The sequence below is a fragment of the Mastigoproctus giganteus genome, chromosome 1 (assembly GCF_048544385.1).
Source record: "Mastigoproctus giganteus isolate SK-2022 chromosome 1, ASM4854438v1, whole genome shotgun sequence".
NCBI lineage: Eukaryota > Metazoa > Arthropoda > Arachnida > Uropygi > Thelyphonidae > Mastigoproctus > Mastigoproctus giganteus.
In genome coordinates, this window is record NC_143575.1 from 43,934,923 (window position 1) to 43,950,775 (window position 15,853).

The 15,853-nt window shown below is 36.6% G+C and overlaps 1 protein-coding gene across 2 annotated transcripts in view; it reads left to right on the forward strand.

The window, feature by feature from the left end:
* Window positions 1-943: 943 nt before the first annotated feature.
* The window catches only part of swm (Zinc finger protein swm), a 370,487-nt gene continuing 355,577 nt past the window's right edge, over window positions 944-15,853 (forward strand). For both annotated transcript variants that reach the window (XM_090372448.1, XM_090372445.1), the window contains exon 1: window positions 944-1,499. In XM_090372448.1, the coding sequence (XP_090228574.1) occupies window positions 1,441-1,499 (59 nt within the window). In that variant the 5' untranslated portion in view covers window positions 944-1,440. The remainder of the gene's footprint in view (window positions 1,500-15,853) is intronic.

Genomic DNA, 15,853 nt, shown 5'->3' on the forward strand with positions numbered 1-15,853 from the left:
AATGTACAGGGAGCACTATGGTCTTAGTCGTCACGGAATAACATTTTTAATTTTAAAGAAGATTGACACTGCACTTTACTTCCAAAAAACTTTAGTGCTTTTGGTAATCGCTTTTATTTCCCCCCTAAAATATCCTTAATTGGGCCAACTTATTGCTGACTTTACTGCTATTATAAAAGTAATATCAATAATGCGTTTGAGAAATAAATGTAAATTCATTCATTTATTTACTCATTTATGTAGTTCAGTGTTTCTCAATCTTTTTACTCTCGTGGCACATTTTCCAAAGAAGAAAAATTTCGCGGCACACCTACGTAGTCATAGAAGAAATTTCTAAATTAAATAAATAGAACCAAAAAATAATATTAACAATTTTTTTTATTTATACTTATATTATATCTGTGTTATGCAAACAATTCTTACAACCAAAATAAAATATTCGGACAATGATGTTAAAATAAAAACGACGCTAGTTTTTTTTTTAAGATTTCGCGGCACACTTGGAAAATTTTGCGGCACACTAATGTGACGCGGCACACCCTTTGAGAAACTGATGTAGTTCATGCAAATTTCAAGCACCATAAATTTTTTAAATATCATTATTGAATTTTCGATTTTCGCTTTTTTTTGGGAACTAATGTCATATGTATTTTTTATCATTGTTGTTATTAGTAAAATGTTATTTCAGACTGCTTTCTTAAGAAAATGAATCCTCGAATAAATTAAATATTACTAACTTTTAAGCCTATAAAGGAATAATAAAAAGAAAAGGTTGGGGAATTGGTTTTCTAAAGTCGCGAGTGTTTCCGTCGCGAGGAGTCGTATTGATATTGCTTTTGTGGCTATTATTTTTTTATTATTTTGTTTTGTTATTTTATTCTCGTTCCAGGGTTCAGTTGAATTAATGGTGATGTTAGGAATGAGCTGTAGTTATCTGAATGGATTTATTAACTTTCAGAATTCTGATCAAAATATATTAAGAAAACGTTTTTGGTGTTTACTTTGCAAAAATTTGTTGGAAAATATTAGCCGTATTCTGAAATGAAGTAGTCTCAACTGTTGGCATGTTTAGCATTTTTCTAGATAAAATAAAAACATGCTGTGATTTAATTCCAAAATGAAAACTGGATTTTTGCGCTAGCTTTAAAGCTAGCGGATTTAGAATGTACTGTTTTGAGTCTTCAGAAGGCTTAGATATTTAAGCTACCATGGTGGTTTTATGTAATATATTATAGACATTTCATTTGTCCAGTGTAATTAATAGTGCGTGTATATTTTAATTGTTTTACTGTGGTTAGTCTTCGGCCATTGGCTTGTTTGATAAAAATTCTGCATTTGCAGGAGCACTTTTCAATAAGGATCTGGTTGTGACCATTTTCCCTAACGTGGTGTCTGGTTATATTCACTTTTGAAGAACCTGTGTATCAACAACACTGAAAAATGATAATTGAAAATCCAGATGCATTGAAAGCGTGGCTTACATCGTGCCTAGAGCCGCTGTAAGTATAGGGTTTGACTTTTTTTTTTTTTTAACAGATTGATATTCTCAGAGAAGAGCAACTTGTATACATATCTGATCATCATACAGCAGTTATTTATTTTTATTATTTTTTTATTATTTTTTTATTATTCCCTTGTAAGAACATGATTTCCTTTTGTTTGTATTTCTGAATTAAAATTTGATCACCTGTAATTTTGTAATTTGATCATTGATGCATTAGGAACTTCTAGTGCAGCAATGATCAAATTACAGAATTATATAAACAAACAGTATAAAATAATGCAGTTCTAAAATCTTGTGGGAATATATCTATGCAGCCACATAGATATTTGGGTGGAATTTTAGAGTGGGATTATTTAGTATTGTTTGCTTATGAAATGTTCAGAATTTTGTCTAAAAGGTTACAAATGAACACAGCCTTAAGCCCCTCCCTTCATGTAAGCTCTGTGGCTGCATATGTTTATTATATTATATAACAGGAATAACATGAGAAAAATATGGTCAGAATTCATAAGAATCATAAAATGTTCTGTCATGTGGGACATAAATTTATACAAATATGCATCCTCAGACAAGTCATTGTGTGTATTAAAGTGTTTATGACAATCTTGAACAAGAATAATGTAAAATCAGTAATTATCAGCCTCCAGTAAAGCAAAATGGTGGTATTACCTGTGCACTACCACCATTTTGCTTATTGGAGGCTTTAAGTGGTGAAACCTATGTTTAGTTTCTAGAGAAACGTTTCCAGCATCCCCCTCCCATACTTCTCCTTCAACCCATGCACGCTACTAAGTACTATAGGTTTTGATACCTTTCCTGTTTGGGGGTTTTCTTAAAAAAAAAGATATTCACAATATGGTTTCAGTAACGTTACTTTGCTGAAATTTAATTTGGTTTTACCTTTTTTAAACTTGAATTTGTAATTAGATTCATGCCTTTAGTAATTTGACATTTTTGATGTGAATTTAGCATGGTATTTTATCTTGGCTGTTGGATACACATAGTTGTGCACATAGTTTGCACTTTTTATGCATACTCTGTTATAAAATATACCACAGAAAATTGATTTTGATACAGAATATTTTGAGAAAATAGCTCATCAATAGTTATTTCTCTAGAAACATTGACCAAACTTTTGGTGTATGGCTTCACAGCATCCATTCCTCACCACAGGGTTAGCTATTAGACTAGCTAACCCTGTGGTGAGGAATGTAGGGGTAGGCTCAATACTTAATTCAAATTATGTCGATTATAGACAGCAGTTGTATTTTAATTTAATACACTAATTTTTATTTAATTTTTTAATGGAAACCCTATACACAAGTGGTATTAGAATCTATAGTACTTAGTATCGTGCATGGGCTGAAGGCTGAGAAGATGAAATACATATAATCCTATTCATCTTCAAGACGCCTGGTCAGCGTGAAGAGGAAAAGACCAAACCCTCCAGCATATGACAGCACGACAGAACAAATGGCCCTCAGTCCCCAGCAGCTTTCACTCTCCCTCTTACAGCAGCGAGAGGATCAGAGTGGAAGCAGAAGGTGCTAAGAATCTTTGGGTACGACCAGGCTGTCATGCACGGAAACTGAACTTGGCCTGTTATAATGTAAGATCACTCATCGGTGAAGACAGGATATTAGAGCTGGAAAAGGAATTAGAAAATTTGAATTGGAATATAGTAGTAGTAGTGGCATGTGATGCAAGAAAGCAAGTGTATGCAGCAGCAGCCAAAAAAAAAAAAAAAAAATCGCACCATTCCCTCCAAATGCCTGTCCAGTTCCTCCTTAAATTTATTCAACCTATCAACTTCCACAACGACAGATGGAAGTTTGTTCCAGCAATTAACCACCTGCTGGCTAAAGGCAAATTTCCGCACATCTATTCTACATCTGTCTTTTCTTAATTTGAATTTATGCCCCCTTAGGTTTGTAATCTGAACAAGTGGAAGGATCCCATCAGAATTCAGCGTGCTCAACCCATTACAGGCCTTATACACCTCAATCAGATCACCGCACAAGTGCCTAGTCTCCAGCCACTGCAATTTGCAGAACTTAAGCCTCTCTTGGTAAGAGGATCCCTTCATTCCCCTCACCAATCTTGTTGCCCTTCTCTGTACATGCTCAAGTAAATCTACATCCTTCCTAAAATGAGGCCTCCAGACCTGTACACAGTACTCAAGGCATGGCCTGACCTTATTGCCTTATACAGAGGGATAATCACCTCCTTTTCCCTGCTAGCAAAATTCCTATATATCATTGACAAAACCCCATGACCTGCCCTAGCAGCCTGTCTGCATTGCTCAGAAAACTTCATATCTGCCTGCACAATTACACCCAGGTCTTTTTCATTCCATATGGATTAACTACTAATGAAATCGACTTCATCTTCACTAACAGAAGATATATTGTGAATGATGTTACCGTCCTGAATAAGGTAAATGTTGGAAGTGATCACAGAATGGTAAGATGTACACTTGATATAGATGTAGGAAAGGAAAGGAAAAAACTGACTTGAGTAAATAATACAAAGGTCTTTGAGATAACAGAAGAGGAGAAAAAGCAGTATGTACTGGAACTTAAGAACAAGTTTGAGCTTCTGCAGACTGCTCAGGACCAATATATATCGACAAGGAATATTACAACTTTCTGAGAGTGATAAAGCCCAAGAAACCTATAGGGAAAAAGAAATCCAAAGAAGAAAAAATTAGTCAAGAAACACTTGTCATGATGAACCGAAGATGACAAATGAAAAGCAAGAAAAACACTGACAGGGAGAAAATTGAGTATACTGAGTTATGCAAAGCCATTAGAAAGAGACTCAGAGAGGACATTAGAAAAGTAGAACAAGCATTAAGGGAAAACAGAGGATTTAAATCAGCAGCCATGAGCAGTAATACAGAAAGACAAATGATACTGATGGTGTACTTATAAACAGCAGAGAAGGCATAATTCAAATAGCAGAAGACTACTATAGAGAATTATACAAGGAGCAGGGGAATGATGACAGCAGTGGGGAAGATGGATTGCAAAGTAGCAACACATACGACATACCAGATATTCTTCCTGATGAGGTAGAACATGCATTGAAGAATCAGAAAGTCCCGAGGGAAGATGAAGTTACTGTAGAGTTGTTAAAATTGGGAGGAAGAAAAATAACACAAACTGGCAAGGCTCTTCATAAAGTGCATTAGAAAAAGTGTGATGCCTAAGCAGTGGAATAATGCAATCATAATTTTGCTGCATAAGAAAGGAGATAAATCAGAAATTGGAAATTATAGACCAATTAGCTTGTTATCCCACATCTACAAGTTGTTCACAAGGGTCATTACTAACAGATTAGAAAGAATACTTGATGAGAATCAACCGAAAGAACAAGCTGGCTTTAGGACAGGATTCTCAACTATGGATCACCTTCACGTAATATCACAGCTAATGGAGAAAGCAAATGAATATAAAACACCATTGCCTGGCATTTGTGTGTGGCGCCTCCGTAGCCAGGTGGGAAGGAGCAGCAGTGTATAGCACACGCTTCTTGATTAGACTGGGGTTCGAGCCCGTCACCACCAAATACGGAGGATGCGGAAAGGTCAGGGAATGACTACCGCATATCCCGGAGCAATATGGCCTTAGTTGCTAATGCTCCTAAAAAAAAAAAAAAAACCAAACCAAACCAAACCAAACCTGGCATTTGTTGATTATGAAAAGGCATTTGACTCCATACAGCATAAGGCAATGTTTCAGGCACTGGAAAGACAAGGCATAGATACCCCATATATTATGATTTTGAAGAAAATATATGAGAGTGCTACCTCCTTTATTAGACTAGACAAAGACAGTAGCAAATTTAAAATTGAGAAAGGAGTTCGACAAGGAGACACAATATCTCCGAGCTGTTTGCTGCTGCCCTTGAGGAAGCTTTCAGAAGATTAGACTGGTCGCAGAAAGGAGTCAATGTGAACGGAGAGTACCTAAACCATTTACGATTTGCAGATGACATTGTGGTCATAAGCCATGATCCCAAAGAATTAGAGGAAAATCTTAATCAGTTATGCACAGTTAGTAAGGATTTTGGACTAAAGATGAATATGGCTAAAACAAAAGTAATGATGAACAAGTATGCCACAGAAAGGGAAATAATGATTGAAGGAGCAGTAATTGAAAAGGTGGAGTCATATACTTATCTGGGACAAGTTATTAGCTGTGATAATCATAAATTTCTGGAAGTCAAGAGAAGAATAAATTTTGGATGGATGGTATTCAGGAAATATAGTCACATACTGAAGAGCAATATCCCAGTTTGTCTGAAACGTAAAATAATGAACCAATGTATACTCCCCACCATGACTTATGGAAGTGAAACTTGGGCACTCACCAAAAGAATGGAAGAGAAGCTGAGAACTACGCAGCGAAGAATGGAACAAATTATATTGGGAATCAGACTGTTAGATAAGAAGAGAAACATGAATTAGGCAGCAAACTCAAGTAAAGGACATTCTTATCAAAACTAAAGAACTAAAATGGTCTTGGGCAGGACACCTAGCTCGGAGACATGATGACAGATGGACTAAGAAAATAACAGAATGGTTCCGAAGAGGAGCTAGAAGAAAACCTGGAAGACAAAGGCGGAGATGGATAGATGAAATTCATGAGTTTTTGGGTAGTAAATAGAAGGCCAGTGCTCAAAACAGAAGGAACTAGAAAGTTGCTGGAGAGGCCTTCATCCTGCAGTGGATTGAAAATGGCTGATGATGATGATCTGACATAAGTTCTCTGTGAATATTATTATTTTTTTTATTAGTATTTTACTTTTAAGTGCCTCTTCCCCTTGATGCAATATCAAGCTGCTCTGCAAACAATTAACGATATCAGTTAAATTGATTCTATAATGGGCCTCAGCAGATTTGTTCAAGATCTAGTTGCCACTACCAAAAGTTAGCCTTTAGTTTGGGGTGGGGGAGAATGCAAAAAAAAAAAAAAAAAAAAGCAGTGAATTGATGATTTCTTTTCTCGTCAGCATTAAATGCTCATAATGCCACTAATATTAATCAACTTTATGCTATAATATTAGGTGGCCTATTTATAATTTCAAGTCGTGGAAAATTAAGTTTTTATGTTGTGTTATGTGATTGTTTTAGACTCTTAAATTAATTATAAACAATATATTATGTTATGTTATTTGGTTTTTAGGAGCATTAGCAACTAAGGCCATATTGCTCCAGGGATATGCGGTTGTCATTCCCTGACCTTTCCGCACCCTTCGTATTTTGTTATCACGGGCTCGAACCCTGATCTAATCAAGAAGCATGTGCTACGCACTGCTGCTCCTGCCCACCTGGCTACGGAGGTGCCAACAATATATTAACTATTACCAGTATACCAAAACAATACACATTCAAAAAAGCACAAGATTAAGAGCAGAGTCCCCTGTTATAAAAATAACTTACAACAGTTGCACATGCAAGCTAAACTCCATAAGAAAAGCAGAATAAAATTTTCACAAATGACTAACCTTCAAATATTTAAATATTTTTCCTGATCAGTTAAAAAAGGGATAGTTTGCTGTATTAACGTTGAATAAGAAACTAATTAATCTGAAGGAAAATATATTTTGGTTTATTTTAAATACATGCAGAATACTTGTGTTAGTGAAGGAGTAGCAAATAATGTGAGATTCAGTCAAGTTTGAGGATTTTAATAATTTGGAAATAATGTTATATAAATTATTATTTATGTAACATAATACAGAATGGACACTTCCTGGGCTGAAATATATCCCACCAAAAATTGTTTTCACTTTCATCAGAAACAAGATTAGTTTTATATTTCCAATCATATTCACTCATGCTTTAGTGTTGGTAATTTTATAGCAAAAAATGGTAATCCATTATTTTAGCATTTATAACTATTTCAAGATTCTTTCACCAACTGTTGCTATTGACACTGCTGTCAGAAAAAGCAGGATTACAAGATAAATTTAAAAACCAGACATGAAAGGAAATTACCCCAGTTACCTTAGAACTACAAAAAGATGTATCAACATGTAAATGCAAGGAAATATAATTTAAATGAAAACTTGATCTTTTACACTTTTGAGGAAGTTGTATCATTTCTGACAGGTGGACTTCACATGCCAGTATAGTAGAATGACCTAAAGGGGCTTTGCCTTTCCTACGGTCAGTATAATATAGATTTTTTTTTATGGCTGTATGAGGAATAAAACTGAATGATTTCCCAGAACACCTTTTTAGCCCCTCCACCAGAAACTTCTGGGATTGCTACTGCTGCAAGGGTATTTTTGGATAGTCAATTTTTTTTTCATTTAATTGATTCTGAATGCAAAGTATTAGGGAAAACTAGAGCAATTTGTATTTATTTTACACATCATATACACTACATGTTTATCATCATCATCTCTCATTGTTCCGCTATTCCACACGTCAACGTATGACGCCTCGCCACCATGCCCTGTCCGTGTACTTCTCTCCATCGTTGATTTCACTCCAGTTTCCTCTTCTCTTAATGACACCGGTCTTTATCATGTCTTGCCATCTCATTCTTGGTCTCTCACTTGGTCTTTTATGCCTAAATTCTAAATCAAACATTCTTATTGGCAAACACCTCTCGGACACGTCCAAACCATTTCAAATGGGACCTTTCAATCCTATTCTGGAGTTTTTCAACCTGAATTCTCTCCCTAATCACATTATTCCTGATTTCGTTGCATCTTGTCTTTCCAGCTATGCTGCTCACAAATCTCATTTCTGCCCCCTGAATTCTGCTTTCATCCTTTTTCCTTATAGTCCAAGTTTCAGATGCATACGTAAGAATTGGCATGTAATAGGCCTGATATATAGCCTTCTTACACTTCAGTGGTCTGTTCCAGATGAGATCTCTTGTCTCCCTATAGCAATTCCTGCCCGCTTGTATCCTTATACTTATTTCTTCGTCTATCACTCCAGCCTTTGTAATGGTGCTTCCTAGATACTTGAAGTTGTTAACCATTTTTAGCTCTTTCCATTCCATTGTGATGTATCCATCAAGTTCGCCACTCCTCTTTAGAACCATTACCTCACTCTTCTCCTGACTGAAAACCATTCCAAATTCATTGACCATACCAGCCCATATATCAACTTGTCGTTGCACTTGTTTCGTGCTCTCTCCTCACAGGCAGAGGTCATCTGCAAAGAGCACGACTTTCATCTGGTCCTCTCCAAGTTGTTCCACCATTCTACATTGCACATCATTCATGACAGCTATGAATAGTAGTGGTGACAGGACGCCTCCTTGCCTCAAACCTGATGTTATTTTGAAGCTCTCTGTCAACACCATTACTGTTCTTACTTTGCTCACTGTATTGGTGCACATATTCTCAATTCTCACCACAAGATGTTCCTCTATCCCCAAGTTTCTCAAAACTTCCCACACTTTCTCTCTTTCTTTATGGCATCAAACACTTTCTTTATATCCAAAAATGCCATCTATAATTCTTTATTGTGTTCATAACACTTTTCCATCAGTTGCCTGATGCAGAAAATTAGATCCACCGTCAATCTGCCAGGCCTAAAGCTACTGTTCCTCGGCCATCCTATTTTCAATCATTGCCCCTTATCTTCCGCTCTAACACTCTCTCATACAGTTTACTCACATGCGATGTCAGTGTGATGCCTCTATAATTGGAACACCCTTTCCTGTTCCCTTCTCGAACAACGGGATGATTAAACCTTCTTTCCCAGATCTTACTGAGCAGTCTTTATGTCCATGCTATCCCTGCCTCGCCTGTAGCCTTCAGCATCTCTCCATTTATCTCATCCATACCAGCAGACTTACCTGTCTTGATGTATTGCCATGCCTGCACTACATCATAACACGTCGTTTAATCCCAGGGGCTCATATCTGGTGAGTATGGGCTTGGCACACCCAGGGTCCTGAGCAGGATATCATCATTTTTCTCTTTTTTAGTGATTCCTTTCTACTTCTTCTGATTTTTTCTCTCTCTCTCTCTCTCAGGGTAACTCGGGAATTTTTTTTTGGCTGGTGCAGCATAAGCCTCAGGCTTCCTTGCACCATATGGCTAATAATAATAATACAGTAAAATCTCGTTAATACAAACTCGGTTTATACAAAGTACTCATTTATATGAAGCACATACCATTCCCTGCGAAAGGATAGGCTTTTCTATGTAAATATATTCGTTTATTACAAAATTCGGTTAATACATATCACAAAGTTCTTTTTCACCCCATGAGAAATAAATATTATCATTTTGTATGTTTAATACAAATCTTGGCAAAGTGATGCAATTATTGCCCCAGCCACCTGGCTCCCTACTTCCTGAAGGATGGCACTGACTTGTTAGAAATTAGCTTTGTGTAAACAAAAGCAGTTCATGGTAGCTACAACGTCAAGTGCACTCTGAAAAATATCTTTTAGAAGGATGAGTTGTTAAATTAACAAAAGAATAAAAAATTTTTCTAAGTTGTTTCCATGCACTCCCTCGCTCTCCATGGGAATAATGTCAGTTACAGTTGTTACCCCAGTTCAAAGAGTCTTTTGCTGTCGTATACAGCAATCTGTTTTTTGTGCCATTTTATCTGAGCTGATGTCTTTTTTGGAACTTGTCTTTAAATTAATTTAAAATTTGTTTATATTAAATCTTATCTAGCAGCGTTATTGAGACAAAACCTAGATGGACAGAATTAAGCCTGGAAATTAAACTAAAAATTATACAAGAGACTGATAGGATGGAAAGAAGCAAAATGGACATTGCAAAGGAATACAACATCCTTTTACCTACTTTATCTACAATGCTTAAAAACTGAAAAAGACTTGAAGTGTGTGACACTAGAGCAGCAACGAAAAACAGGAAACTAATTCGTGGTGCAAAACACAATGAGCTTGAAACAAAACTTTTCGAGTAGTACCAACAAATGTGTGCATCTAATTTGCCAATATCAGGTCCGATTTTGCAAGAAAAGGCAAATTATCTAGCTCAGCAATATGGGATTAGCGACTTCAAATGCAGTAGTAGCTTGCTCCAAAGATTTAAAGACAGGTATAACTTGGTTTTGCAAAATGTTTGCAGTGAGTCTGGATTAATTGACAAAGAAAAGGCTACAGACTGATTGTATTCTGTGTGGTCCATCCTTGAAAAATATGAGGCAAAGGATATTTTTAATCTTGACAAGACAGGTTTATTTTATAATTTGTTGTCAAACAAAACATTTGCTGTTCGAGGAGAGTCTTGTCATGGTAGAAAATTAAGTAAACAAAGGCTCACTGTTCTGTTATGCTGCAATTTAGATGGCAGTACAAAACTAAGCCCGCCTGTGATTGGTAAATTTTCCAAGCCAGGATGTTTTAAAGCAGTTAACCAACTTCCTTGCGATTATGAGGCCAATATAAGTGCTTGGCTTATGGTCAAAATTTTTCAGCCTTGGTTATCAAATTGGGCCGAAGAATGGCTTTAGAAAAAAATTAACATTTTTGATGATTCTAGACCGTTGTACAGCACATTCTGCTGAGACACTTAAGTTGACAAATATATGGCTGTTGTTTTTACCCCCCCTCCCCTCAATACCACCAGTTTAATACAACAACTGGATCAAGGCATTATTTATAACCTCAAGAGAGCATATAGAGCCTGCCTGATAAGGTACTTGATCTGCAACGTAGGAGGGAACAATTTGCAGCCAAATTGGAATGTCTTGAATGCTATCCATAATCTTGTTATTGCTTGGCAAAGTATTACATCAAGTGTAATACTTACTCTCTCCAAAGCCACTCTTCAGAAAGAGTGGCTTTGGAGAGAATGTCATCAAAAAACACGGTCCAGCAGCATTTGTCTGCTGGACCATGTGTTAGCAACAGTGAGGAATGGAGGAATTTGAAGGAGCATATGGATTGTGTTGGTGAATTTGAAGAGGTTTGTGAAGGTGTTGTTGTTATTTTGGTTTTTAGGAGCATTAGCATTAGTAGAAGCATATGATGCAAGAAAGCAAGCTTATGCAGCATCAGCCAGAAAAAAAAAAAAACTTCCACTTCACCCCTCCGTTTGTTCGAAATACCTGTCCAGCTGAGCCTTAAATTTATTTAGGCTATCAACTTCCACAACAAGGGATGGAAGTCTGTTCCACCAACCAACTACCCGCTGGCTAAAGACAAATTTCCAGACATCATCCTACATCTGTCTTTCCTCAATTTGAATTTGTGCCCTCTCAGGTGATTATTCTGAGCAAGAGGCAGAATCCCATCAGCATTGAGCATGCTCAAACCATTCAAAGACCTCGCCGGTGCCTAGTCTCCAGACACTGTAATTTGCAAAACTTAAGCCTTTCTTCATAAGAGCAACCCTTTGTTCCATTCACTAACCTTGTTGCCCTTCTCTGTACTTGTTCCAGCAGCTCTACATCCTTCTTGAAATGAGGCCTCCAGACCTGTATACTGTACTCAAGGCGTGGCCTGACCATTGCCTTATACAAGGGAATAATCACCTCCTTATCCCTGCTAGAAAAATTCCTGTATATCATTGATAAAACACCATGAGCTACTCTTGCAGCCCGTCTGCACTGCTCAGAGAACATCATATCTGCCTGCACAATTACCCCCAGGTCCTTTTCATTCTCTACCACAGTCAGTGTAGTACCACAGAGTTGATACGTTGCTCTGGGGTTGCTGTTTCCCATATGTAGTACTTTACATTTGTCATTGTTAAACTTCATTTGCCACCTCTCAGCCGATCTGCTCAACCTTTCCAGATCCTATTGCAGCAGCACAGCGTAAGTAGTGTCCATAACAACCCTGCCAACTTTTGTATCATCTGCAAACTTGGACATTAAGCTTGTTATACCATCATCAATATTATTTATAAATACAGAAAACAATAATGGACCCAACACTGAACCCTGAGGTACTCCACTAATAACATTAGTCCACAATGAGCAGTGTCCATTGATTACCACTCTGTCTTCTCCCACTCAACCATCCCTTTATACATAGCAGCAATTTGCCTCCAATGCCACACTGCTACAATTTGTGCAGCAGTCTTCCATGTGCAACAATATCAAAAGCCTTTCTAAGATCCAAATATATGATATCAAAGTTATTCCCTGCATCCAGTTCCTTTCTGACCACATCATAGTATCCAATTAAATTGGTCAGGCAGGACTTTCCCTTAACAAAACCATGCTGTGTCCGAGCTATAACTGAAGTCTTGTCCAGATGATCCTGCAGTGCTTCCTTAACCAGTGCCTCCATTAATTTTCTTGGAACAGAAGTTAAACTTACAGGTCTATAATTACTTGTGTCAGCCTTTGATCCTCCTTTGTGAAAAATTTGTGCCCCAAATTCCAGTTCTGCATTCCTTATATCTGTGTGACACCACGTCTCTGATATCCCAACAATATCTGCCTTTGATGCTTTGAGCAATACCTCAAATTCATCAAATTTATTTACCAAACTCCTAGCATTGGTGTACATGCAAGTATACATGCACCTGTTCTTTTTCTTAGCTACCCTAACACAACCCATGTGTGCACTTGTACCGCAATGACTCCCAGCAGTCTCTGAAATATCCTGCATCTTGTTTTCCAGGCTTCTGCTCATTCCAATAGAAGCAGTGCAAGAATCACTTTCATCTCTGCCAGTGGCTACTGTTAATCTATTAGTCCTTGTATCCCCCCCCCAAGCTAGCAGTTTTCCGTCCCACCTAACACTGCCTCGATAGCATCAGCAAATATTCTTGCACTCTTTCTATTTAAGTGTATCCCATCCCTGTAGAAGCAGTCCCTTCTGTTAACAAGTACAGACCAGGCTGAAAAAAATTCTACCCCTTGAGCCTTGCACAATCTTTCCAGGGCCAAATTGATCGACAAGGCTCTCATCATATACTCCCTCCTATCGTGTCTGGGCAGAATTGCAGACACTTTCAAATTCAACCCTAATTCACGGCTTTTTTTTCAACAGTGACCTGTACTTGTTAAGTAATTCTGCCGGTCTCCAACTCTTAATATCATTAGTGCCAACGTGTACAACTATATCACCTTTTGTGCCCTTAAAGATATCTGCTCTACAACGTTATTAACCTTTGCCCCTGGCAGACATACCCTTGTCCTGTTCCACCTATCCTTTTTGCAAAGCATGTTCCCCGTTTCCCTGACAGTAGTCACCAACTACTACTAGTTCCATTAGCAACTAAGGCCATATTGCTCGGGGGATATGCAGTGGTCATTCCCTGACCTTTCCGTATTTGGTGGTCACGGGCTTGTGAGGGTGGATGATGAAGTTGCTACCACTGCAAAGCCAACACCAGAAGAGCTGCTGGGTACCAAACAAAACGATGTTTTTGTTACCAGTGACAGAGAAAGTGAAGAAGCGCGCGCACACACTGCCATCTAAAAAAGATGCCCAAAATGCATTGAACATAATAGAGAATGTGTTGGCCTGCAGTAACATTCATAAAGAAACAACTATTGCATTTAATAACATCTGTGCTGTAGTTAAAAATGTATATAGGACAAAAACTGTGCAAACAACATTGGATTCTTTCTTTAAATTAGATTAATTTATTAAAAAGTTAAGGGTTTCTACGTCTCCTTTTATATTAAGGTTGTAATTCTTTTTACTGTGATACTAAAATATTGTATATATCAAAATACAGATATACTGTACAATATTTTCATTTCTGTTAATATTGCTTTTCTCTTAGTTTATCTTACAAATAAAATAAAATCTTTAAAAAATATGTTATTCCTATTACTGTATTGTTAGATAAGGCTTTTGTTTTATTTTATTTTTATTATTTTATTTTATTAATTTATTTTTGATATTATTATTTATTATTATTTTTAGTTAAACAGTATGTACCAAAAAAAAAAAAAGAAACCGGTAAAATTTTGGGGGACCTTGTTACTACAAGCCTCGTTATTACAAAACGTGGAAATTTAGGTCCCTTGAACTTTATATTAACAAGATTCCACTGTAATACAGTAAACTCTCGATTTAACGGACTAATAGAGGAGAAGGGGTGTCTGTTATTGCCAAAAGTTTGTTAAATTGAATGTAACCTGGGGGGCATTTTTTATTGTTCTTAATGTAAAAAAAAAAAAAAAAAAGCTTTAATACAATATACAGTACTGTACGATATAAAATTATGTTGTAATTTGGCCTTTGATTTACAGATATCAGAAACAGTTTTTTTTTTTTTTTTTTTTTACACCGTAAATTTCACAAACACGTGCTACTGAGCCTTGTTCTAATTTCTCAATTAACTCTGATTTCTGTGCCACATATAAGTTCACTTGATGCCATTTTAAATTGTAAGGATTGCAAAATTATTTAATAAATAAAGCCACAATGAGAAATCACAGAAACACTCTGTATACAACCTGACCGCATGATAGGTTGAGGCAGACTGAGACTGAAACAAAGCGAGTCGGTAGACCTGCAGCTTAGTGTCCCAAGTCACGTTCAGCTTACAAGTCAACGCTTGCTCTTATCTGTAATCTGGGAAAACAGCTATTTGAACACGTTTTCAGAAAGAATAAAAAACAATTTCCTGAATTTGATTATAAAAATAAAAGTGGGTAATTATCAAAACAATAATGGAAACAGGTAATTATTATTAATTTTTAATTAATAATACTGAAGTTTTGTATAACCTAAAAAAAATAATATGGTCGAGATTAATATATACATTACTGTATTATTATTTGTCTGGTCCGTTAAATCCGAAATCCGTTATATCAGGATTCGTTAAATCGAGGGTTTACTGTAATAATAAGTCTGTCTGCTCTCTCTCCATATCTTCTCTTCCATCCCCTCTGCTATGATCAACCTGCCTTTGTCCCTTTTGCTGGCTGTTCTGCATGTTCAACAGATTTTCTAAATACTTCTTCCATATTTCTCTTATCTCTTCATCCTTGGTTATTAGGTTCTCATTCTCATCCATCAAGTATTTGCTCTGTTCACCATCTCTTCTTCTATTCCTCACCATGCCATACAGCGTCTTTTTATTACCGTTGATATCTGTGGTTGGAAGAATGGAGTGAAACTCACTGTCGTAGAGTTTCACTCCATTCTTCCAACCAGTCTTCTCTCCGTGTTAACTATCCTCTTAGCCTCTCATCTCACAGTTTCATATCTCTCTTTATTCTCATCATTTCTGTTCTGAAAGTACAGTAAACCATTGATTTAACGGACTAATAGGGGAGAAGGGGTGTCCGTTAATGCTGAAAGTCCGTTAAATCAAATGTAACCCAGGGGGCCATTTTTTATTGTTCTTAATGTAAAAAAAAAGCTTTAATACAATATACAGTACTGTACAATATTAAATTATAATAAAAATATGTAA